This window comes from Penicillium argentinense (genome assembly GCF_028826775.1).
Source record: "Penicillium argentinense strain IBT 30761 chromosome Unknown utg000002l_segment0_segment0, whole genome shotgun sequence".
In the NCBI taxonomy this organism is placed as follows: Eukaryota; Fungi; Ascomycota; class Eurotiomycetes; order Eurotiales; family Aspergillaceae; genus Penicillium; species Penicillium argentinense.
In genome coordinates, this window is record NW_026622661.1 from 1114581 (window position 1) to 1140110 (window position 25530).

The window sequence follows — 25530 nt, forward strand, 5'->3', positions numbered from 1 at the left end:
CGCATTTACTATGTGTTTTGGGGTGGCCGGCTCGCTTGGGAACTACGTTAAGGCGGGGTCCTATTCGGAGATTACTGTATCTGCATTTTTCCCTTAGACCGCATCCTTCCCCGAGTTTAAGATATCTAGCTGTGCTTCTGACTGAGCATTATAATTCCATAGGTAAGGGGGGACCATTTGCCCTAAAAGTAAACAATCTAGTTATACGCCCCATCCTTGGTCCTGCACTGAGGAATCAGTGGACAGGAGGTGACTGGACAGCTGATCACGTATTGTGGTCAAATGACTAAATGAGGATCCAGTGTAGCATGGTTGCCCGAGGTCCTTGTTCGGTGACTTACCATATGAGGAGATGCCATGATCGGTATGGTCACAATCATCTCGATAATGAAGGCTACTCTACTGGGAATCAACATTACATTCCACTTCTAGGTTTTTAGATTATCCCTACATAGAACAGCCTCTTTAATCTCGTTGATACCGATGAAGAAAAGATCAGGGCTTGATACTGTTGATATATTTCAGGGCTAACTTCAAATGTGGATTTCGCGCTACTGTATGGATGACTTCAGTCGTTTACCATCAGAGCATCACTTAGGCTGTGGGCTCTTCGGCCACATAGTGCAGATAAGCTCCAAGGAGCTTTGTTCCCTCAATGTAATTCCTACGGTCCAGTTTCTCGTTGACCGAGTGGGCAGCATCAGTGGAGCTTCCCATGGGAAGAAGGAGAACGTTCTTTCCAGTGGCTTGCTCGAATGTCAAAGTCACGGGAATACTATTAATTCAGTCAGCATATATTATTCATTACCTTGGGAGATAAAAAAAACGTACCTTCCTCCTTCGCGGGTCATATCGGGCTCAACACCGAAGACTTGCTGCACGGCCTTGCTGGCAGCACTGAAGTTCCAGTGCTTGGGACTCGCGACCCACCACTTGCCATCATGCTGCAGCCACACATCGAGTGTGTTCTTGCTGTTGAGCTTGGCGAACTCGGCCTTGATGTAGTCAAAAACTAGCTTATTGACATCGGGGCTCTCCATGTTGGGAACAGTTCGGATGGAAAATTTGCCAATGACCTTGGCCGGAATGACTGTCTTGGCTCCCGGCGCAGAGTAGGCACCCTCAATACCGTGGATTGACAAAGAGGGGAATCTCCAACGGGCCATGAGAGTTCTTTCCTTGGACGGGTGAATGCCGGTCTCAGCGCCCAGGGACTCGTGGAGGTTGTCCATAGTATAACTGATGTTTCCGTACAAGGACTTCTCCTCTTCCGTGACGGGCTCGACAAGATCCATGATACCCGGGATGAGGATGTTACCCTGAGGATCAACCAGCTTCGACAGAACGTTCACAAGATCAGTCATGGGCTCGTGAGCGGAGCCACCGAAAACACCGCTGTGAAGATCCTGAGCAGGGCCCGAGACACTGATCGAGTAGTAGTTGCAACCGCGCAAGCCGTATGTCAAGCAGGGCTTCTCAGTACCGAGCCAATAGTTATCGGAAATGCAGACGGCGTCGGCATCCTTGAAGAACTTCTTGCTCTCAGCCTGGATAAAATCATCTAAGCCCTCTGAGCCATATTCTTCCATTCCCTCGAAGCAGCAAAGCAGGTTGACCGGGAACTCAACGCCCGCCTTCTTGTGAGCTTCAATAACATTGAGCCAGCCGAGAACTGGACCCTTGTCATCAGTAGATCCACGTCCATACATGCGGTCCTTGGAATCAATAGTCAGTTCGAAGGGCTCCGTAGCCCAGCCATCCTCCTTCAGGGCCGGCTGCACATCGTAATGTCCGTAGACCAAGATGGTGCGCTTGTTGGGGTCGTTGCCGTAGCGCGCAATTACGACGGGGGGCAGGTCGAGGTGCTCTTTGCCGGGCTGCTTGCCCAAAGGCCTCTGGTGCACCTCGGCTCCCAGGGCCTCGAGCTCGGAAGCAAGGAACTGGGCCATCTGGAGGGAAGAATCATAAGTCAGCCTTGCGCTGCGCGGCGAACACGAGAGGTTGAATTACTCACGCGGAACACGTCTTTACGGTTCTCATCTTGCGCCGAGACCGACGGGATCGCAACCGCCTTTCGGAGACCTTTTGAACGATTTGATCAGCTATTCATGGTCGTCAAACTAGCTTCGACGAGCTTTGTGTCGAACCCCGCCACAGGCCCAGATAATTTGATGATACGCACGATCGATGAAGGACTCCGAGGAATCGTCGACCCTTAGAAACAGAGCGATGTTAGTTTCGTCCTTGCCTGGGAATTCAAAGCAAACTTACTGCTTGAAAAAAGGTTCCAGCTGCGGCGCCATTTTGGTGTCACTGATGTATCCGTAAAAGGAGCGACGAGAGAGGAATGGACGGTGAGAAAACCGAGAGAAAAGAGACTGCCCGGGCTTGACAAGCGAGGGGATACGACGGAGGGGAAGGAGGGGCATTGCAGACCACAAGAGGCACCTGTCGCACCGAGAAGAGTCTTATCACGTAATTAGCCCTGCGGCGTTGGCGTGCCGGCTGTAGCCGCCTATCACAGCTGGGTGAATCCAAGGTTCCATTGTCGCGGGCGGTCCTTTTTTCCCGCTTGGTCCATGCAACGCCTTCTCCAGCCTAGGAATGCTTGGTTTTGGGACTCTATACGGGTCCTTCATAGATGTGAGCGTGCATAAAAATCTTTGGACAGGGTCAACATTTGTCACTCAATGCAGGGTGACCATGGGATTCCCTTTGTTTGAACTGTCCTTCGGTAGACCGCGCAGCTGTCATTAATACTGCTGATAGGCTGACCCACTTGGGCTTGTGCGTCGAATTATTTTTGCTTGCTCTTTGAACCAGTCGAGGTACTCATTGGGAGAATGATATATGATGAATGAATATGGGAATAGAACAGATGCTAGCTTAGAATACATGTCGTTTTTACATAGGGGTGACGTGAGAGTATCCACGCACACCAAGTCCCCATGACACCTCCCTTGGGGACCATATTCAACTCCTTATCCCCGATGATCCAATAGCAACCAACCTGATAGAGTATGCAGTTTACTCGTCGCGTCCCCAGGCCTCCCGGCGCAACTTCCGGTCTTCCCTGGCCATCCGTCGCTTCGGTCCCCACCGTGATTGCACGGCCTCCAACACCTGTTTCTGGATCTGCTTCTTTTCGGGGCTAGCTTCACAGACCATGGCAATAAAGATCGGCGAACACTCGAATCGCTTAGCCAGCTTATGCCGGCTCCAGGTCATTGGGTCGTTCAGTCGGAGCTTCCGGATTTCTTCAATATCGGCGGGCGTTAAGTGGTATTTCCTCTCCGCTTCGGTCTTGTGCACACTCGGAAGTTCGTTGACATTAGGGCCGGATGGGGTATCGGCGCGCATGGCACGGCGAACATCATTGATAGGTAGGAATTTGCTCGGTGTGTGATAAACCGAAGGAGCACTGGAGGGCGGGTTGTAGATGATCTGGTCACGGCCTTGCTGGGACGGTCCAAAAGACGCATCCGGCTTGACACGTAGCCGTTGCTTGGTACGACGGTATGATGACTGATGACGTTTGGCACCGAGGGAGAGGGAGTCTGTCCAAGAGGGAAGCAGGAATGGCAGCGTTAAGAACGGTCGCTTCGGAGCTGCGATTGAGGCCGCCATGCTCTCGAGACTGCGCCAATTGGAGATCTGACAGAGAGGACGTGGATATCAGAATTGGGCGACGTCAGAAAAGGTGCCCAGCGGAGAAAGACGTACAAGAATCGAGAAAGCGGAGGGAAGAAACGACTGGTTGACCGATGCACCCTCCAAAAGGAGGACGTGTCGAGGCCGAACTTTTCCCAAATTGGCACGTGATCTCGGTTTTTGACCAAATCGGGTATGGCGTCACGGTTGATAGAGGAAGAAGTATTCGGTACTTATAAATGGCAGAGTAGCCGGCGGATTCTAATGTACCCAGTACCGGCCGCGGCATCCCCGTTGATCACCTGGCCTATTGTAGGATGTCATCATCTTACTTTCTGCCAGAAGATCATAACCCCCCTTATTCTCAAGACCCCCTCACCACACTCAATTTTCTTGTTGTGAAATTTAAAGGCTACGTCTGAATCGTCCACGACCGATTCATGGTCATGGCCAACGTCTTTTAGAACCTTGGACCGCGGTTCCCACAGCTTCAACCACTCGGTGATCCCACCCCTCAAAGTGATAACATCTCTTCTGTGCCGCTTGTCTTCGTCATGTCAGACTCTTATGGGATTCTGCCTGATTCCTCGGGTGGACAGACATTACCATCGCGTTCCTACCTACCCCATACCCAGGAGAAACCCTCAAGACCAGCAGATCAAGATGTGCCCCTGGTCGGAAAACCAGCTACGAATGTACGAGCTCCCAGGCCAGCCGGCTTAACCTGGGCCCAGATACAAAATGTCGAGACGTCCCCATCTGGAGAGTGCGACACTTCAAGGTCTATGGCCTCCCATAGCGGTCCGGTGTCTCCCATCTCGCCAATCAGCTCATACGAAGCTCTGCGAACCCCCAGTGGACTCGAGCGACATAAACACTCGTACCAGCATCCTCCGTCTCCTGGAGCCTCTTCGCAATTGCCTCCTCGAATTCACTCCCCTGCTTCTCAAATATTTGAGCGCAGCGTTCAGGAGGATATCCTACCGGTTCAAGCTTCGCCGTCGATCCCGGCGCACATTCGCACGGAGAACTATATACCACCAGTTTTGGAGGCGTCTTCTGTCGCTATCACCGACGAGCAACTGGATCCAGACTCTGTTGAGATTGTCACGCATAGTCTGCATCAGCCTGCCACGGGTGTTGCCACCACCTCAACTGCGGAGCAGTCTCTGGCGTCTTCCGGTATTGTTGAGCCCACCGGGGCGCATTCTACTGATGTTGACGATATTTCTTCTTCCTATGGCGCTTTGGACACAAGTGACGTTAGACGTCTGAGCTTCATTTCGTTCGCGGATGTCGTCAATGCGGAGCATGCAGAAACCGGGGAATCGGCGTATAGCCGAGATCCTTCGCAAGGCGCGGTTAGCTCAGCAAACCCCATAACCGCAAGCTCTCATAATCGCTCTCCATCGCCTTTACGATCACCCGCTTCTACTCATGGGCTTGGAACTTCTCCTACAAGCATTGCTACTTCGCATAAGGGCCTCGAAATGTCACCAATTAATGGAACGCGCGGCGCTGGAAGCCCGCTGCCACTAGCTCAAAGCCCGGTTTCCTCTAGCTTCGGCGGAGAATTGAATGTGGAAACTATGCGGCAGGCTTTGAGGAGAACAGGAAGTGGTGATTTAGGGGGGTCGGCGAGCCAGACTGCCAGTGCCATTGGGAATGACGAAGTGCTGGACCGTCCGTTCTGATCTCTGTATACATGACATAGTGGTATTTCTTGCTGCTGCAATAGGCGTTATGATTGACAGAAGGTGGATGTTTCAAACTATTGTCATTGTGGAGATTGAAGACCTCACATTCAGTTCTTTATGGGCAATGCGACCTTGCGAGACCCTTTTCATACTTGACTTCTAGCTTCATATGGCGTGATGACGGTTCTTTTGTGCTTTGATGACCATTCATAACTCAATTTACGGATCTGGGTATCCTTGAGTATACGTGCTTATTGTACGTCATGTTGATAGTTTACTCTAGTGTATATATATACCCCTGGAATGCGACGAACCCTGCTGATGATATCTGAACATGGATATTTAACAAAAATTTTGGAAAGTCATACAAGGTCTGAAACTATCATTTTCGAGCTTGTTGAATGCATGGGACTCTCCAATCATCGTTCAGTTTACTTGCGCGACTTTTGTACAGCGTCCAAAGCAGTTTGGAACCTAGATCGCAAGTCGGGCACTTCCTCAAGACCGATGCTGATTCTGACGAGGTCAGGATCAACATTAAACGATTTTGCCTGTAAGGCATTCATTAATATCAATACAACATATACCAAAGATCGAGATAACTCGAAGGGAAGGGGCTATAGGGTACATACCCAATCTAATTCGCCATAATGGGCGAGAAGAACATAAGGAGAACTGCATGTGAGACGCCATTAGCACTTCTTGAGATCTGGTCGACCATTGTGTAGTTTTAGCTTACGCGAGGGTGAAGTTCGTGCCAAGACTTGGTCCCTTCAAGACCTCCAGCGTATCGTAGAATGCAATTGCTTCCGCATTCGAGTGGAAAGTGACCGAGAAAAGACCGCCGTAGCCGCCGTTGGGGTTGCGAAGGCCATCGTACATCGGCCTTGTGGGGCTGTACTTCGGATAGTGGACATCTTTCACTGTTATCGGAGAGATATTGTCAGAACATGATATACACAGTCACAAAAAAAAAAAAACCAATAAGGACCTGGAAAACATACCTAGTGGAGAAGCCTTTAGCATGGCCGTAATATTGTCGGAGGTGGAGTTGATTTTTTCAATTCTTGACACAAAGTCTCGGCTGTTGCGCTCCAAGAAGACGGCATCTTCGGCCCAGTAGATGTCTTCGAATTCCCGGTCAAATGTTTCCTTCAGAAGCTTATAGAAGCGACCCTTTGGGTTAAGTACAGCACTTCCACCCATAACATTGCTGTCTCCGCTGAAGATTTTTGTGAGACTGCTGGCAACAATGTCTGCATACTGCAGAACATTGATGTTGAGGAAGTTGCTGATAGTCTCATCGACCACGACAGCAAAATCGTACTGGTCAGCCAGCTTGTGAATTCGCACAAGGTCGGGCGTCCTCAGAAGAGGATTTCCGGGAGCTTCAGTGAAGAGTCCGAGGAAACGTTCACCATTCTTGAGCCGAGCTTCCAGATCATCCAGATCTTCCGATGAACCGTGTCCATAGAACAAGCAACCTGGCCCCCACTTCTGTAGGATTTTCAAGGTGTCGGTATACGGGAATCCAAAGCAGATGCTCTTCAGAGATCCACGAGAATTCATCAAAATCTGATGTGAATTGAATATGGCACTCATTCCTGAAGGATAGAGGAAAACATCATTTTCCGAGATCCCAGCCACTCGACCTTCAGCCGATGTTGTTTCAAGAGCCTCCGGAAGCTCAGAATCGGCAGTCAGAACACCTGCTATACGCTTCCTCACGGCAAGCTTGGCCTGGTCTGCAAGCATTGTACTGAGGTTACGACCAAATCGCTCCTCAATGAACTGAGCATAATCCCGGCCATCCTCTGCGCCATTGACGGGAGACACAGCGTCTTTTGGGGGGCTTCGCGTAATTCCATTGATAGATCCTCTTCCCTGGTACCTTCTGGGTCCTTTGCATGGACGTTGCGACATGGAGTCGGCAGTTGCGGAACCCTTATCTTCGACAAGGAACCCATCCTCCAGGGCTCGCATGCAAAACTCGCCCCGTCGGCTCGAAATACCATTGCCAGAATGTTGCCACACCGGCTTGGCATGAGGAGCCCATTCCTTTGGGTATATCACGCATGAGAGAGAAGATGTGATTGTCGACGCTCCGGCTTCGGCATGCGGGGCAGGGATAAAGTTCACGATGCGGACTTTGCGGGCTTCCTCGGCGGGCACTTTGGAAGCGATGAAGGACTGACATAGGCGAGCGGTTTTGATGGACGCAAAAAGTGTGGCCGTTTCTGTTTCCGGATCTCCCACGCGACGAACGATCTCTTGAGCAAGCTTCTGAATGCTGGGATGGACGAAAAACCGGGGATAGCCGCAGACCATTTTGCCAATCACCCAATCTTCCCCCTCCTCATAGCCAATATTGGACCTCCATGTAGGGAGAGATACACTGACAGCCTAATAAATTATCAGCGATCCGTTTCAAATTGAAACAGCGATATCTGTGTCGTAGCGACTAGAAAAGGAAGACCGCTTCTTAAGCCATGGAGGGGTCTATCGCGGGGTCCGCGGACGTACATGGTCAGTGTTTGGGGGTACAGTCCCTCCAAGAGCTTGGAGCATTGCAAAAAAAGAGAAAAAATTAAACAGGATCTTCTTAGCACGACACCAATGGCAAGAGCAAAAAGAAGAGACAAGGTGAAGAGTGAAAAGATCGAGTCACTACTGTAGATGCGACTTCGGCCATGAACCCGTGCAGCCATGACTCAGCACCGAGCGGGTCCGGCGACCCGCCCGTCCGTTATCGCCTAAAAAAAATTTCGAGATATCAAGCTCGCCATTGCGCTCTACCCGACCTGCTTCAAGCCCGCTGCAATGTCGCCGCACACAGTCAAGCGAAGGAAGCTCAGCCCTGAGCTGACTGGTGCCAGCCAGTCTAAGACGACAAACCAGATTGCCGCGAACGCAACCGAATCGAAGGAAGGGAAGACCGGTTCAGCCTCCTCTACCCGCAGAGATGGGCTCCCGGCAAAGGGTTCTTCGGGTAGCAGGGCCAAGGATGACCGTTCTGCCGAGCTTGCAATGGCCAGTGGTCTCTACAAGTCCAGTTTCTTCAAGCTACAGATGGATGAGCTCTTATCTGGACTTAGACCGAACTACGACAAGCGCATCTCAAAGCTCCAAGATACCTTGCACAAATTGAAAGATGTCATCGAAAGACTACCTGACCGGCCGCCGAAACCTGTCGCGGATGCGGAGAAGGAGATTCGCAGTCTCTCAGCTGGAGTCTCCATTCCTTGGCCCGAACCCCGACCTGCGAAGGATGCGAAATACACCTTGTCCTATGCGAAACCTGCAAATATCAACGTGGTCGGAAGTTTTGCATTGAGAACTGGGGCTAAAACTTTGGTCTCGCGCCCAGTTGATCTGGCCGTAACCATCCCTAACTCCGTCTTTCAGGAGAAGGACTATGTCAACTACCGATATTTTTACAAGAGAGCCTACTACGTTGCTTGTATTGCAGCCGGTATTCAGGATGCCATGAATGATCTTGGCTGGGAGGTGAAGTTTGGGTTCCAAGACGGCGATAGTCTTCGCCCTATAATCCTGTTGGAACCTCGCTCCACCCCTAAAGATGACATCTCGATACAGTCGCGTTCTCAGATCCGAATCCTCACTGCAATTGAACCAACGCTGTTTCCAGTCACCCGGACCCTACCGGCAAAAAGCAACGTTCGACAGGCCTCCACAACAGAGCACTCGAAAACTGGTGAAGCGACCCCTTTCTACAACGCAAGCCTGCGATCCGAAGCCACTGTTTCGCTCTACCATAAACACCTCCATCTTGCAACCCAAAAATGTGAATCGTTCCGTGATGCTTGTATCCTGGGACGCACGTGGCTGCAGCAACGAGGCTTTTTCTCTTCATTCCAAACTGGAGGGTTCGGCAGCTTCGAATGGGCCGCACTCGTGTCTCTCTTGTTTGAGGGCGGTGGTCCTACTGGTCAACCGATTCTCATGCGTTCTTACAGCAGCTATCAAATATTCAAGGCTGTCATGCAATTCCTGGCTGGTCGAGACCTAACGACTCCGTTGCTCTTTTCCGCGACAGATATCTCAGTTCCGCATGGTGGCCCTGTGATATACGATGGCTGCAGAGGACTGAATATTCTGTATAAGATGACACCATGGTCTTATGCAGCTCTCCGTCATGAAGCCATATTCACTCTCAAAATGCTTAACGAATCGCGAGAAGACAACTTTGACCGTGTGTTTATTGTTAAGGTTGATGAGCCAGCCTTGCGCTTCGATCGTCTCATTTCCTTCCCTAAATCTTTCCACGGTGATACTCTTCGAGCTCTTCGCGAGCAAAACGCTCTTTACACCGTTCTCTCTAGGGCTCTCGGGGATCGCGTCAAACTGATTTCTCTAGCAAGCCATTCCGCTGATTCTTGGTCAGTGCGTTCCAAAGCACCGGCCAAGAAAGCGAGCTATGATCTGTCTGTGGGGCTTTTACTTGACGCTGAAAATGTCTCTCGAGTCGTCGATCACGGTCCTCCGGCCGAAGAGAAAGAAGAGGCAGCGTCATTCCGAGCTTTCTGGGGGCAGAAGTCCGAACTTCGGCGATTCAAGGATGGAAGCATTATGGAGAGTCTTGTGTGGTCCGACCAGCCATCAGAAGATTCCATTGTGCATCAGATCTTGGTGTGCATTCTGGAACGCCATTTTCAGATACCGGAGGACGATTTCCTACTCACTGGAGACGAGTACGATGATTTGCTCTATGATGAGGGCGATGGAATCGTAGCCTATACCAGCTCTCCCTTCCAATCTATCAATGAGGCTTTCAGCGAACTGGAGCAGTCCATTCGAAGCATGGAAGAAGTACCTTTGGAAATCAGACACCTGGCTCCAGCCAGTCCACTTCTTCGTTACACTGCTCTTCGAATTCAGGGACATGGTGGGGCTCATGAGCCCGCAGATGTCGTTCTCCAGTTTGAAAGTTCAGCACGCTGGCCTGATGACTTTGCCGCCATTCAAATGACGAAGGCAGCTTTCCTACTGAAGATCGGAGACTCCCTGCAGTCAGGGGGGCTGCATCGTCGTGCCGTGTTGGCCTGGAGAACGAAACCAGTAAGATTCTGAACAGTGCCTACCTCGACATTATTCACACTTCTGGCTTCCTGTTCCGTTTAAGAATCCACCATGAGCGTGAGCAGACACTGCTTGAGCGTCACTTGAAAGACAAGAGCATTAGCCCACGGGAACGGGAAGAGGCGGCCTATGCCCTATTTGCATACAAAAAGAATTTCGTGCAAGCTCCTCGCTTGACTCAGGCATTCCGCAGTCTCTGTACTCGGTTTCCATTGTTGTCACCAACAATTCGCCTAGTCAAATTCTGGTTCAGCTCCCACCTCTTTTCTGCGCAGATCTGCGAAGAACTGATCGAGCTGATGACAACTCGAGCCTTTACCCAACCATACCCTTGGAACAGCCCTTCTAGCATCATGACTGGGTTCCTACGCACTCTGCATTTCCTGTCTCGTTGGGACTGGCAACAAGAGCCTTTCATCCTTGATCTGAGCGGAGGTCTGAGCTCGGAGGTCATTGAAAACATTCGGACTCGGTTTACTGCATGGCGCAACATCGATCCCGCAATGAACACTGTTGCACTTTTCGCTGCGTCAGACATCGACACTGAAGGCGTGACCTGGACACAATATGAGATGCCCTCAAAGGTTGTAGCCGGTCGAATGTCCGTCCTGGCGAAGGCGGCGATTAGTCTACTACGCACACAAGGGCACGATCTGGATGTGCCCGATCTCTTCCAAACCTCCCTTGCCCCGTATGACTTTGTCATTCACCTACGATCAAAGATGCTCGGTGACCACTCAGCCGTATCCAAATTCAAGAATCTGGCAGAGACCCCGGTCCCCGGTCGTGCAAGCAAGATCGCTATCATCAAGGCATTTGTTCGTGATGTTCAGGCGTGCTACAGCCAAAGTGTATTGCTTTTTCATGGCAACGAGAGCTGCAATGTCGTTGCCGGGCTATGGAACCCACAGGTACTGAAGCCACGCAATTGGAACTTGAAAATAGCCTATTCGACGGTACCTGCATCTGTTTCTGATTCCAAGGAAAGTGAGAATTACGCCAAAATAAACCAGCCAGCAATACTGAACGAGATCGCACGTCTGGGTGACGGAATCATTGAGACAATTGAGACCGGCAAGGTGGATGTTCGAGCATAGATTTTGCGAGTATTATATAGGTATTGATTAAAAATTTATTTCATTGGCGAATGTACATTACCTGCTAGCGCCACTGCAATGCAACCATATCAAATAGACAAAACCGGCACCAGCATACAAGAAAATTGCGTTAAATCAACATCGCTTTACATTCTTCATGAATAGCCTCGGTCTGACCTGCCTGTCGGGACTTGCGAGGAGAACGAACAGAACTTATCCTTGATCGCCACAACCTCGTAAGTACCTTCATCGGAAGTCTTGACAGTCTTGAAATGCTCGTAAGAAATATCGTGCTTGATATCCAGGATCTCTGACTTCTTGCCCTTTTGAGCATTGGAGCTTCGAATATAACTGCACAATAAGGGTCAGAAATTAAACATATCCCAATAAATCAAAAAGTCTCTGGGAAGGAAAAGAAACTTACGTGAATTCGAAAGGTGGTGTGCCCCAGAACTCGAAGTGAAGGTCAGCTTCTCCACCTTCGTGAATATCAACCACGGATACCTGACCCTTGCTGATCCGTACACTAGGCATCTCGTGGATGACCTTGGTAATATCTTTGTGCGCCTTGCACTTGCCACTGGCTCCATCACCCACAGCAGTGATGGTGAAGTCACCAGGGCGCTCTGCGATACGACGGAAATCAGTGTTCTGTGAAGTGGCCTTCCGCTGCGCGCCGTTGAAGGTGTAAAATACTTCGAACGGTGCGTGTCCAGAAAGGGCGAAAGAAAGTCGTTCACCGACACAGTAGTCAACCTTAGACTCGAGCGGAATAATCGTTGGAACATCCGAAACGGCTACCCGAACAGATGATGTATCAAATTCGGTGGTCCGTTGGCAGCCACGGGAGTCGCGAACTTTGTGAATACTAACGACATGTTGCCCAAGGTCCAGATGACGCCGAGGAATAGGCAGATTATGGCGATTCGAGTTGATTTTGGGGATTGTGACGGTTTCCGGCTTGGCATTGGAATGGTGCTTGATGGTGATCTCCAAAGAGAAAGGCGGCACACCTTCCAGAGTGATGGGGATAGTTTCTTCGCCAGTTGCATCTTCTTTGCAAAAGCCGTAAATGTGGCCAGGAGAATCAAACTTGGCGGATGGCAGTGTGTTAACCTTCTGCGTAACAACCAGGTTATCACTTTGCAGGTCATGATCATACAGATTATCGCCCACTCGAGTGAACTTGTAACTGTACTGGCCAGGCTCGGAGGTGTCCATATCCATTGTAGCAACATTCAAGATGGCATTGAGATCGCGAGAACGGGCAGAGGACAGCCCGCGATCCGTTTTGCGTCGCTGCTCATACTTGATGGCGAATGGGGGGCTGCCAGAGAGACGAAGTTCGAGACTGTCGTCATCACCTTGGCAAACCTCGGGCTTCACATACTGGTTAATAAGTTGACCCTCCCTTTCCAGAGGCGAGCTATCGACGGCGGTGACACGGGGCCTTGGGATCCACGAAACTTCAAATTCGTTGGCAGTATTGTCCACTGAGCCAGGGCATGACTTATCAAAAATTTCGACGAGCTCCCACAAGCCCTCACGATCGACCGCAAGGATGCTGTTGCTATCCCAGAATGTCATTTCCATGACGGAAGAGCTGACCCTCTGGTTCTGATATTTCACCGTCCATGGTCGCTCGCCACTGAGTCTCAATGGGATTCGTATCTTTTCACCTTGCAAGGCGGTAACGCTTCGCTTCTTTTCGACCTGACCGAAGGCAGCATGGGGCGGCTTCGACCGAGCGTCGATCCTGACACTTTCTTTAAGAGTCCGTTTGCAGTTCGACTTGTCCTTGACGCTAGTCAATGACAGCACATATTCGCCACCATTCACCAATTTATCGGTTGTAATGGTCGCCGTCTCGGTCTCGGACTCGAGCGTATGCTTCGTCCTCTTTCCGTTGTTGACGAGTTCATACTGCAGTGTCCAGGGAGCCTCGCCCAAAAATGTCAAATCCACAGAAACAGATTCGCCAAAGCAGGCCTTGCGAACCTTTCCTTGGCCAAGGAAATGTGCCGAAGCCGGCGGCTTGACATCCTGCTCAAGTAGAGGCACTTTGTCTTTCAGGGACCGCGGGGAATAAACAGAATCCTCAATATCCAAGAATCGGTATCGATAAAATCCCGCCTCTGGTGGCGTGAGATCCAACTGGGTCCGAAGCCCGTCGATTTTCTGGGTCCTTGTAACCGCTGCACCCTTAGAGCTTTCAATGCTATAACGGAGACGGAATGGTGGCGACCCCGTCAGGTCTAGATCGACCAAAAGACCAATGGCATTGTTGGCACACCGGTCAAACACCTTCTCCGCCTTGACAGACAGCTCGGGCTCGGGAGGGTTGTGCAAATAGCAAGATGACGGCTCCAATATTTCTCCGGGGCAGTATTGGCTGGCCACTGATGAGAGAGAATACCAACCAGGCTCCTTAATGGGCGTCTTCTCGTCTAGGCTCTTCAAGGAGATAGACTTTGCGGCTGAAACGGCCCCCTCTCTTTCAGAGGCATGGGCGTTGCCGAAGGTGTATGATAGGGTAAAAGGGCCATCATCAGCATACCCATTTCCAACACTTTGAAAAGCGGTAGGAAGGTTGATGCTGTCTCCGCGAGCGACTTCCAGTGGACGTTGATCGTCGCAGCCCACCAATGACACACGGGGACGCTCGTGGATTGAGAACTGGTGCCATTGAGAAGGAGACTTTGACGACGGCTTTTCGCCCTCCTCGAAGAGAGTGGAGTAATTTGCAATATTGCCAGACGCGTCGTGAACTTCCTCGATGGCATAGAGCCATTCTCCACCAATGTTGAGCGACTCGTTTAGCGGAACGTCGATCTTCTGACTTTGAGCCCACGAGATATCGGGTTGGTTGATACTGAAGAGAGCACCAGTCGATCTCTGGCCCATGAGCGGGGACCGTAGATTATCTGGCTGGATATTTTGAAAGGAGAAACCACGGTCGTGCTCGTTGACCTGTCGACTGTACTTGATCTTCAGTGGAGGCGTACCTTCAACCTCAAGAATCAAGTTTGATAGTTCGCCCTTGCATTTGTTGGTGTGAGAGTTCTTGATCAATGCCCGTGGACAGGAGACCACCAAAGCGTCAGAGATGCGTGTTCGAACATCAAGTTGAGACTCATCCACGACCCTTTGCAGGCGATAAACTCCGGTTTTGCGCACGGGGACGAACAGGTCTCTATGAGCACCTTGTTCGAGACCAGCACGTCTTTTGTCAGCCTGGCGCTTCAGTTGCTTTAGCTGCTTTGATGGAATGGTTAAGGTTTCATTTTCGCCTGTGTTGAGATCAAGACGAAGAATTTCGATGAGTATCGGATCTGTCTGGTTGACCCGGATGGGAAGCTCTACGGTAGTCTTCTGAGAGTCAAGGCAGAGAGGGTCGCGATCAGGGTTAAGAACGGCAGATCTAAAGACAGTTAGAGAGAAGATTCCAGACAGTCTCGGAAAACAAAATGAAAAACTCACCCTTCAGGCAAGATGTGTACGATTTGCTTTCCGAGGATCAACGAAGCATTGTGAATTATGTCACCCGGCTTGACCTTACGTTCGGAGATCGACAGCTCACGGTCATAGGCTATTTTGATCAAGCCCGAAAGCCATGCACCGAAGGGTAACTAGACTCATTAGCCCGAAATTCGAGAGCTATCCTGCCACCACGCAGCAGAGACCAACAAACTTACCGGTATGCGAAACATCAGAAAAATGTTTCCCACAACATGCAGCAGGAACAGCGCAAGTGTGGTTGGAAACGCCCATTCCAGCCAGGGAATGCGCAAAGCCTGGAGACCAAAGAGGAAGACAAGATCGACAGCGACCCATTTCAGAAACAGCCAAGTCGAATCCAGTTCATCCGATGCCGTCAAAGACTCATAAACGCGCCACACGTTGAGTGCGAAATAGAACGCTACCACATAAAGTCGTTGCGAGGGGGCGTCAATCAACTCGATGGGGACAAGCGGCTGGTTGGTGCTCTGGGGTGGTTTCGGCGCCTTCGGAGGCGACTTGGAGGGAGACGACTTCACTTCGCGCAAATCGCGAGGCTGAGACCGAGAGGGGGTTTCGAAAAGCTTCCTTCTCCGTGGAAGAGTCTGAGGCGTCTGCGGAAATGCAGACGGAAGGCGGGGAGTGCCGTTCATGGCATGCTGCGATCGCCAGGGTCCAGCTTAGTCGAGAGATATTCCCACGCAGAGAAAGGAGCAGGGCGCAACAGTCACGATTCCTCCTGAGATAGTGGAGTGTGCGCTAGATCACGATGGCGGCGATTGGATGGTGGTTGAGAGGAGGTAGAAGGCGGGAAAACAAGAATCAAAAATGATTGTTACCGAGACGCGGGAGGCGCGTTTGGGGAAGCTCGGTCCACCGCCGACATGCCACTATAGGGCAGCAATTTCCAAGTCGCGCAGAGCCACAATGCGAAGAAAAGTATTCTAGCTTTTGACAGCTCAATCTAAGCTCTAGCAATAAATATTGAGGTCTAAAGAGCCATTCAAACTACGATTCACCAACGGGGTTTTCTTTGACTTAGCTCCGCTAGCATTTCTGCGAGCTCCAGGCGGTCTGGTACATAATTGATCTGGAACAGGCAGAAAATACAAAGCTCAGAAGGCACTCTTGGAAGTTACTGTGGGCGTTCGTGGAGAAAATAGCATCCCCGGGTGCTCGCACAACGGCAAATTCCCCAAACGACCATTCAATGCAAATGCGGAGCAAAACAGATCCAATCTTTCAACATGATCTGAATGATGGGCGAAGATGGCAAAAGGCGGTGAATGAGCCCATCCTGTATTATCTAATCGGGATGTTGGCACGCTTGGCCGTATTCAGTGCGGTCGGTGTTCACCTGTACTCAGATACTATTATATATCAATACTTTTCATGGCCATGCTCTTTCTGCTCTCCCTCGCTACATCTTTCCCTGCTTTCTCTCTCTGCTTTCCTACTTTCTCGCTTTTCAACTTTGCGCTGGGGTTCGTTCCGCTTATCAACAATGGGACCACCGAGTAAACGGCGGCGCCTGGCTGACCCGGCAGGTGATTGCAGCGATGAGATCTGTCAATCAGCCACACATCTCGAAAAGACCAGCTGGAATGGATTTTGCGAGATTGAGTCGGAACCTGTCAGTCTCCTTTGAACTTATACCGAAGTTCTAGTCACAAGTATTGATTTCGTATTGCAGGCACTGTTCAACGTTATGCTGCGTGAATTTGGCGTTCGAGGCGTCAAAGTCCAAGAGGTGGTGTCGTTGGAGGAAGAGATGATGGTCTTTCTGAAGTGAGTTACGGGGCCCTTTGAGGAGCCGAGGGGATTGCGCCAGAGCTGACATGATTCAAACAGCAAGCCTATCTACGGCCTGATATTTCTCTTCCGTTGGAGGGAAGATGATGTCAAGAAGCAAGAAGCTACCTGCCCAGATGGGATCTGGTTTGCAAATCAGGTTTGCTCCCACCCTGGGATTCCCCATTTTCGAGACTGTGACTAATGTTGCTTAATAGACAGCGAGCAATGCTTGCGCAAGTGTGGCCATGTTGAATATTGTCAACAATATTCCCAACATCGACCTCGGAGAGAACCTGCGACACTTTAAGGAATTCACCATGCCCTTCACGCCCGCACTGCGAGGCGATGCCATCAACAATTTCGAATTCGTCAAGAGGGTACACAATTCATTTGCACGGTTAGCTAGCCTATCTCCCATTGCTGGTTCACGTTGTTCCCTGACTAACTCGGGCTTAGTAAAATGGACATCCTGAATGCCGATCTTCAGTTGAGGACGGATGCGAGCCCTAAGAAAAGCTCCAAGAGCTCGAGCCAGGATCTTGGCGAGGCAGAGGCGGCGTTCCATTTCATTGCATTTATGCCAGCCTTGGGCCAGGTCTGGAAATTTGATGGCTTGGAACGCCAGCCGCATTCGCTCGGCGAGTGCGCCGAGGAAGACTGGCTGGAGCTGGCCAAGCCCGACATCCTCAAGCGCATGGCCGCATATGAACAGGAGCAGATCGAATTCTCGATCTTGGGACTCGTCCGAGATCCGCTCCCGGACCTGCAGCAGGAGCTGGCTATCAACATCCGAAGCCTCGAAATCATCACGGACCGGCTCACCAACCACCCCTCCCCTCTCGTTAGCCATCTGGCAGAACAGGCGACGACCTTGAAGGAGACTGAGAGCTCCTTTGGGCCCGATACATCGCTCGGTCTCACCCGCGCGATGATCGATGCCGCACTCGCCCCAGACAACAGCTTGTCGCAGTATCGAGAAGCCTCGCTGCCAGCTCTCATCCAGCATCAGGAAACCCTCCGTAGCGCACAACGCGACCTGCGGTTGCGCCTCCGCGAGGAGCAGCAGATGCAACAAGCAGATGACGAGCATGCGAAGGGACGGCGATATGACTATGGACCTGCTGTGCGAACGTGGCTGCGCTGTCTCGCGCGCAAGCAGCAACTGGCGGAGTTACTGCCTCGATACAATTGAAGTGACTCAAGTCGGCTCCTTTCACCCTCCTCCTTTCACTTGGCGTTCTGGAAATGATGGCGTTGTATTCCATGATTATCTCTTTTTCCTATTTTTCATCATTCCAGTCCAGCCTGGAATCAATACCCTTTTTTGATTTGCTCTGCTTCAAATGCGGTCTCATACTATGTGTTTAACCCTAATATACTTTAGTGACTATGTAGTACGCAAGTGATGCACTTTGAAAGTTGGATGACGGGCCCGGTGACAGGGCAGATGACCGTTTACTATGCTTAAATATATCGCTGTTGTCACTTCCAGCAGGACATCTTTATAGAAATGACCCCACCAGGCCGAGAGAGAAAGCGTGGTGCAGCGATTGGCCAGCGTGGGAGTATATCACCTCTCGTCGGGGCCCTGCAGGACGCTGGGAGGGCATCCCGTGCTCGCATGCCTACACCTGGCTGGCCGTTACCCCAGTCGATCTTCCAAACCCAAAAGAAGACCGTGGGGGCTTCGAACGTTGATAGCATCGCCGGAGAGCGGATTGGAGGGCAGCGGGGCTTTCGATGAGCAGCAATGAAATTTAGTATCTACATATTGTGATGTGCACGTCCTGCCGACTCGAAACCTGTGAAGCTGTGTATTAAGGACCTGAGAAGTAGCGAGTACCTCACCGACTGCCCGTCTGGCTGACTTCTAGCAAGTACTCGGTACCAGACCCCGGGCATCGTCCCGTCGCCACGGCGTCATCAGGCCCAGTGCGCAGCCCACCCGACCCATCCAACTCTTGGGAAGGCCCCAGCTGCTTCGGAAAAGGGCCTGTTTCCCTCCAATTTCCCACTTGCGCCTGGCTTGTTCCCTGTTCTCCACCGGGCAAAAAAACAGCACGTCACCGCCTGCTCTCGGATTTCGACAACGGCGCTTCCACATCTCCTTTGTTGGTTTGGTGGAATCTTCCTGGGACTTCGGGCGCGTTACTTCTCTCCAAGGGCACTCTGCCCGTTTCTGTCATTCCTCACTTCGCACAGCATTCTGCCTGGAGCACAAGGCGATCTATCCCCAACGCATACCTGCTACCCGCGCAACCCCCTCCCCATCCCGCCACCTGAGCAACCATGTCGTCCGCCGTGGCCGAGAAGACCCCCGACGACTCCTCCAAGTTGAAGACGTTTCTGTCCATTCTGCGCAAGTATGGCCCGCGCGTCGTCTTACTCGAGAGGGCGAAAAACCTTCGCTCCGGGGTTTGTCATGCAGTACTGATGCAACCGTGAAATAGATTCGTGGGTGTGACAGATATCGCCTCCGTTCGCTTTTCGTTGCCGGCTCAACTCCTAGAGCCGCGACCGAATCTGGGTACGTTGGACTTGAATCCCATGCGACAATCTTGACAGGAACGAGTGCTGATACAGGGCCCCAAAGAATACTGGAACTATCTGGACCGACCGGAGACCTTTGCGAGGTCAGCAACGTGGCCCATTAATGGCAGTCGCTCATGTGCTGACCCGAGAGCTACAGCATTGGCAAGTCGGATGATGAATTAGGGCGCATGCTCGAGGTGTTACGGTTTTGGTTCACCAAGGACCTGGTATATTCGACTATCAAATATCGCCGATCGGAACTATGCTGAACGTTGGACAGAAATACATCAAAGGGAAAGCCATGCAAGCCATACAATTCGACGCTGGGCGAATTCTTCCGCGTAAGTCAGGGATTGTGAGATAACCACGTGGACAAATGGCAGATACTGATATTGCTGTCGGCTGAACAGTGTAGCTGGGAGGTACCGGACTTCGTCCCGGAGGAAGCGAACCTTCCCGGAGTCAGCGCGAACGGCAACGGTACCTCCGTCGAAGATGGCAATGAAAAAGTCAGGATCTCGTATTTGACCGAACAGACCTCTCACCATCCACCCGTGTCGGCCTTCTATATCGACTGCGCGGAACGCGGTGTCTCGGCACGCGGTTTTGACCAGCTCAGCGCCAAATTCACTGGAACGAGTATTCGAGTGAGCCCCGGCCAGCACAACTTGGGTATTTTTGTCAACATCGAAAAGAGGGATAACGAAGAATATCAATTGACCCACCCGCACGCACACCTTGGAGGTTTGCTTCGCGGTGCATTGTCGATCACAGTGTCTGACGCATGCTACATGACCTGTCCCAAGACACGCATGAAGGCGATCCTGCAGTACATGGAAGAGGGCTGGATTGGGCGATCTCAGAACCGCCTGGAGGGAGTGATCTTCCGCTACGACCCCGACAACGATACCGTGACAAAGGTCAAGGATGTGCGGGAGAGTGATGTTCTTGCCCGAATCAGCGGGTCCTGGCATGGCAAGATTTACTATACCCCAGTTGGAAGCAAGGAGCCCGTCTTGCTCATCGACATCGCCCCTCTATTCCCGGCCGAGAAAGACATCCCGCCTACCGAACAACAGCTATCCAACGAGTCTCTGAAGTTTTGGTCGGAAGTGACAAGTGCCATTCTGAACAAGCAGTACGCCGAGGCGACCAAGCTCAAGCAGGATATCGAGGAACGTCAGCGCCAGCGAGCCGCCGAGCGCAAGGAGAAGGAAGTGGAGTGGAAGCCGCGCTTCTTCACCGGCGCAGTGACTCCATTGGGCAAACCGGAGTTGACGGAGGAGGGCCAAAAGGTCCTCCAAGGCATCCGGTCTGGAGAATTTGCCTTAGAAGAAAGTACAGTGCAGGGCGCATAGACTTGATCATGGTCTCATTTATTGCCTTTTTTGCGGGGTGGATTGATCCATGGCGTATCTGGCATGCGACCATCGACCATCGAATACGGCGTCTTTCCTTTCTTCTACACGCGGAAATACATAGCACTCGGCGAGGAATTCTGTGAAGCTTTCCCCCCTTTTCACATACTTAGATTTCGAACAAGATAGTTTACGCTGGGGGAAAATATGTCCCTCGTTCAAGGGGCGGTAGATGTAAATTGTCGGTGAATGGCCACGTTTTCCTACAGTTAATACATGTCATTCTGCGACGTCCTGTTGTGATACCGACAGCAAATCTGCGTCCCAATATTTTTTGAATTCAACTTCCAGTTATCGCAAGCCCAGAGAAAATCAATGTCACATCAGTAATGAACTTTCACATTACCCTACAACTTGCCATATCTTTCCTTCATCTCAGAAAAAATATGGAGAAACCCATCACACAGAGGTGGCCCATCCCTGAAGGGCTTCTCCATCTCCCATCGTAGCCCGCTCTCATCAATAAGCTATTCCGGCCGCTTGGAAAGGTTCTCATAGTCATTTCTTGGGAGCCATCCACTCCAAATGCCCTCCGAACGATTTGGAGCAGATTCCTGCTACCAGTAATCAATACCAGACACCACCGGGAGACTACGTTACGAGCCGGATTACCAAAATATCGTCTCTGCAGAAGAGCCACAATGTCAGAGGTCAGGAACAACGGGAAAATCCTACGTATTATGCTAGACGAATGGTGATACGACCAACCTAAACAGAAGTAATGCACATAGTAAATTCATTTAAGACGGGAAAAAATAAATGACAGAGGACCCCATCACCAACCGCCCGACACCCAACACCAATCCTATTCCTAGGAATCAGGCAAGAAAGAAAAGTCGTCAATAACATTAATACATCATCTGTGCTGTTTCGAGAAGGCCATTAAGCAGCTGCGCTTACAACCTTGGTGAAACCAGCTGTGACAGTCTTCGTGATTTCCTCATTCTTATGCGGTAGCAGTGAAAGTGCATACGCGACGTCGTTCCACTGTCTTTCTGTCTCGCAGCGGGGCAGACGAGCAGCCAGCTTGTCGGCCAATTGACGAGCATGTTTCTCCTATTAGGCAAAATGTGAGCACAACGTAGACATGGGTGGGAGGGAGAGGGAGCAGATAAGTTTACCTTCTCAACGAAACCAATTAAGAATTTGACGATGCGGCGCAGGGAAGCCTCCTCCAGATTTCGCTCAGCACTAAGAAGACTGAACATATCGACAAAGTGATTGTAGACAGCATTATCCTTTGTTGCCAGCTCGGTGAAGAACATGCGAGCGAGATCGGCAATCTTCTTATCATCGTCCTCGAGACACTTGGCCATTTCACCAAGTTGACCCTTAACCTTGACCTGACCGGCCAAAATGAGGAAAGTCAATGTCATAAGACAGGTACGCTTCACGGAAGCATCGTCATCATTGAGACGACGATACAAGAAATCCGTGTTCTCATCAATCAAGTGATTGAAAGAAACAGCCATATCACCCAGAGCAATGACAGCATTGCTGCGCACGATAGGATCATTGGACCGTTCCATGATGGTGATCAGAAGTGGTAGGTTCTTCTCGCAGTATTCGGCAGAGACACACATCAATTTGGCCAGGCACAAGGTGGCCGATGCCTGTAGGTCACGATCCGGATACGCATTGTTGTTAGCGCAGATTTCAGCGACAAGAGGGCCAAACTTGGAAAGAAGTGAGTTCTCTCCGTAAAGCAACTCACGCTCACGGATGTGAGCCATAGCATCAGTGAAATCGTCCTCGGTAGTACCACCGATGAGGTCAAGCTCATCATCCTCAGCGTTGTCCACGTTATTCTGAGCAACAGACTCTGCCGCTTTGTTCTTTTCTTGTTCTGCCTTGCGACGCTTGAAGTCGAGTTCACACAATTCAAGATGAACAATTTGTTTGATCGCGATGTGCCCAACAACATACAAAAGTTGCGAGAGCGCCGCGGAAGACGGCTTAGGCTTTGAGGCCTGCTCATCACTGGATGCGGTTCCAGGGCGCTGCTCTTCAACACTAGCGGAAGTGTGAGAAGACGAAGGGCGTTGCAGGTGAGGCTGGAAGACGAAACGCGTCTTTCGCCGAAGGATATCCGAACAGAGGACATCGGGGTGTTTGGAAAGGGTGTAGATAGCGCTAATAGCTTGTTCGGCAACGCCATACCACTCCTTGCTCTCAGAGACAATCTCCAGCATGGCGGCAAGTTTAGTTAGGACAGAGTGATCATTGGCAAGCTTAGGGATTCCGATCTCTTTGGATTTGGCTTGTCGTCCAGGGACCATACGTCGCAGGGCAATGCAGGTGTACTTGGCGAGAACAAGATCAGACCTCCCATGTCCACCAAGGCCAATACGTAGCATGGCTTCAATTTCCTTGATCACCACCTCGGGGTCTGCCAAGGCGAGCATGCCAAGAACAATGATTGCACCTCGACGCTGCGTTTTGGAAATCTCCTTTTTCTGGACACTGTAAACCTGCCACAGTTTGGCGACCACTGTCTCGGAGACATGACCGGCCTTCATCATGGTACTTAACAGTTGCTCAAGGCAGGTGAGTTCTGCCGGGGTGGAACCAAAAGTTAAACTGATCATGTTGCGGGCGATGTAGTTCGCAGAGTCGTTAGGACTGAAGGAGTCTGGCGCATCAAAGAAGAGGCCCTTATAGCAATCAATCAAATGCGATTGGACACCCTTGCCCTCGTCACTGTTTCCCTTGGTCCAGATCAGGCGTAGCATGCGACGGATACCAGTGCGGGCAGTTTCGACCTTGTACGCATCGAGAACGACAAAGAAGTCCATGGCCTCGATGACTTCACTCTTGTTTCGAGAGGAGAGCAGCTGCGACACAATGGTAGATCCCGAATGGAGGACCTCGATGAAACGAATGGCCTCATTGTAATACTTCCTCGTCAGCTGCAATCGGGTCAGCAACTCAGATGTTGCGGCTTGCTCGGCAGCTTTCTTCACGGCTGTGGCCTTTTCCTCCTCGGTCATTCGAGGCGCCTTGGAGGGTGAGTCGTCTGGCAGCTGAGTCGCTTCGTCCAGTAGCTCGGGGTCAACTTGTGTCAGATCGCCATCAAACCCAGGCGTCTCAGGAGGACGGAGAGCATTCAATTCACTATCAACCCCATCGAGTCTCTCGTTCCATTCTTTGTATGAGAGCAGTCCACCGTGCATGACGCTAAACGGATGAGTGGCAACGAGTTTCGACAGAAGTTTGATAGCGTTGCGTCGTACATTGCTGCTTTTGTCCTCGAGGCTTCTCGCGGCAAGCTCAGCCGCGGCCTGTCGGCGCTTGGGGAACTTCTGCTCCAAGTCGCAGATCCGCATTAGCACTTGGATGGCACGGCAGCGGCAGTAAGGGTTGATATCAAGGAATCGCTCCTCTAATACGTCGAAGAAGGCATTGATTTGTGTCTTATAGTTTTCGCTGCGCTCTTCCTGCCGGCTCAAATCGGAGATGAGGTTTCCGCAAACCTCAATAACTGCACACCGAAGCGTGTAGGCCTGAAACAGTGGTTAGACCCAAGTCAATTGGGAAAGGAGCATCAAACTCACCTCACTGTCGAGCTGCTTGGCCAAAAGAGTCATTTGCTTAATGATCAATCTGGGGGCAAGTTCAGACAGCTTGATGATAAATGCGGAGACCGATTTCGGGCCGCGGGTATCATTTGAGTTGAATTCTTTGTTTCCAAGTTCCCTAGGTCATGTTAGCTAGAGAACAAGGTTCCGAGGGGCTGGCTTATTTACTTCAAAATTTCATCGGAGAGCTGAGGGTAGTCGTATTGCTCGGCCAAGATGTGGAGGAATTCAGCCATGGGTTCGGAAAGGTGCTCGAAGTATGTCAAGCTCTGTACAATGGATGTTTGGGCACCTACAACAGACGTTAGTCTTGTAATGTCTGTACAGGCTGAAATGCATACCAAAGGCATGGCCATGGTGCTTAACCGCAATGCATAAAACTTTGAAGGCATGCATGCGAATAGTCATGCTTTTCACCCGCTGTTCGCTCTCCAAAACGAGATAAATTGTTCGCGTAAAGAGATTGATGAATGTGTCTCGGTCCGAAGTGGTCAAGAAAATGCGTCCCAGCTTGAGCTTCATCACCTTGCACATGGTTTCCATGGATATTTGGATCTGCGGCGTCCAGTCCCAGTGGCCATCCTTGGCCGACTTTGACTTCGACTTGGTGCCTCCTCGTCGAGCAGGCGCCGCTTCGGCTGGCTTTTCTGCGGCCTTCACTTCCACAGCGGACAGAGCCCACTGCAAAAGGAAGCCGTACATCTCCAGTAGTTGCTTGTGTTGCTGGATCGCATCCTGCTCGTCGGATTCGAGATCGCCATGGATGATATCTGCCTCCACTGACAAACCGGATACGATCAGGTCAAGAACTTTGCTAAGGGATTTCGGAGGGAGGAAGGGTGTGTATCTGCAGGAGTTCACGAAGTTCAGAGCTGGTTCATGGCGGGGTAAAGCCTTTATTGGGGTCAGGGTTGGGCCATACTTTAACAAGAATTGCAATGAATCAAAAAATGACGACCTGTTCAGCCCTTCAGGGTTTTCCGCCACCCCGTCCACAATCGGATTCAATACATTGTCGATCAGCGCGGTCGACAACTGTTCTGGGTCTGTTTCGCAGTCGAGGAGTTCGGGGTCGACATCGGGAGTGGGGACGGAAGTCGGATCGCTCAAGTAATACTTGAGCGAGTCGTTGATGTCAAACTGTATTCTGTCCTCCATGGCGACG

The 25530-nt window shown here is 51.1% G+C and overlaps 9 protein-coding genes across 9 annotated transcripts; 4 read left to right on the top strand and 5 right to left on the bottom strand.

Annotated features, from left to right (window-relative positions):
- Positions 1–594: 594 nt before the first annotated feature.
- On the bottom strand, positions 595–2429 carry N7532_001281 (M20 family dipeptidase; the record flags this gene model as incomplete). Its single annotated transcript, XM_056613775.1, has 5 exons — positions 595–775; positions 832–1949; positions 2015–2082; positions 2183–2214; positions 2272–2429. 5 exons carry the CDS (start codon positions 2427–2429, stop codon positions 595–597), a joined length of 1557 nt encoding a protein of 518 aa, XP_056478816.1.
- A 598-nt stretch (positions 2430–3027) lies between these two features.
- On the bottom strand, positions 3028–3627 carry N7532_001282 (mitochondrial 54S ribosomal protein mL58; the record flags this gene model as incomplete). The annotated part of the gene is made up of 1 exon (XM_056613776.1): positions 3028–3627. The coding sequence occupies one exon, from the start codon at positions 3625–3627 to the stop codon at positions 3028–3030; it is 600 nt and encodes a 199-aa protein (XP_056478817.1).
- A 578-nt stretch (positions 3628–4205) lies between these two features.
- N7532_001283 (uncharacterized protein) lies at positions 4206–5345 on the top strand (the record flags this gene model as incomplete). Its single annotated transcript, XM_056613777.1, has 1 exon — positions 4206–5345. One exon carries the CDS (start codon positions 4206–4208, stop codon positions 5343–5345), a length of 1140 nt encoding a protein of 379 aa, XP_056478818.1.
- Positions 5346–5779: 434 nt separating this feature from the next.
- Positions 5780–7916, bottom strand: N7532_001284 (cystathionine gamma-synthase; the record flags this gene model as incomplete). Its single annotated transcript, XM_056613778.1, has 5 exons — positions 5780–5899; positions 5981–6023; positions 6088–6271; positions 6353–7751; positions 7872–7916. 5 exons carry the CDS (start codon positions 7914–7916, stop codon positions 5780–5782), a joined length of 1791 nt encoding a protein of 596 aa, XP_056478819.1.
- A 252-nt stretch (positions 7917–8168) lies between these two features.
- Positions 8169–11545, top strand: N7532_001285 (rRNA-processing protein UTP22; the record flags this gene model as incomplete). Its single annotated transcript, XM_056613779.1, has 2 exons — positions 8169–10378; positions 10444–11545. The coding sequence occupies 2 exons, from the start codon at positions 8169–8171 to the stop codon at positions 11543–11545; spliced, it is 3312 nt and encodes a 1103-aa protein (XP_056478820.1).
- Positions 11546–11700: 155 nt separating this feature from the next.
- N7532_001286 (uncharacterized protein) lies at positions 11701–15696 on the bottom strand (the record flags this gene model as incomplete). The annotated part of the gene is made up of 4 exons (XM_056613780.1): positions 11701–11896; positions 11970–14966; positions 15026–15174; positions 15241–15696. The coding sequence occupies 4 exons, from the start codon at positions 15694–15696 to the stop codon at positions 11701–11703; spliced, it is 3798 nt and encodes a 1265-aa protein (XP_056478821.1).
- An 851-nt stretch (positions 15697–16547) lies between these two features.
- Positions 16548–18029, top strand: N7532_001287 (ubiquitin C-terminal hydrolase 37; the record flags this gene model as incomplete). The annotated part of the gene is made up of 5 exons (XM_056613781.1): positions 16548–16676; positions 16737–16831; positions 16895–16994; positions 17053–17234; positions 17294–18029. 5 exons carry the CDS (start codon positions 16548–16550, stop codon positions 18027–18029), a joined length of 1242 nt encoding a protein of 413 aa, XP_056478822.1.
- A 1097-nt stretch (positions 18030–19126) lies between these two features.
- Positions 19127–20727, top strand: N7532_001288 (putative oxysterol binding protein (Orp8); the record flags this gene model as incomplete). The annotated part of the gene is made up of 5 exons (XM_056613782.1): positions 19127–19252; positions 19403–19470; positions 19527–19596; positions 19650–19724; positions 19780–20727. 5 exons carry the CDS (start codon positions 19127–19129, stop codon positions 20725–20727), a joined length of 1287 nt encoding a protein of 428 aa, XP_056478823.1.
- Positions 20728–21669: 942 nt separating this feature from the next.
- N7532_001289 (condensin subunit YCS4) lies at positions 21670–25523 on the bottom strand (the record flags this gene model as incomplete). The annotated part of the gene is made up of 5 exons (XM_056613783.1): positions 21670–21843; positions 21909–24290; positions 24342–24483; positions 24534–24657; positions 24707–25523. The coding sequence occupies 5 exons, from the start codon at positions 25521–25523 to the stop codon at positions 21670–21672; spliced, it is 3639 nt and encodes a 1212-aa protein (XP_056478824.1).
- Positions 25524–25530: the final 7 nt, after the last annotated feature.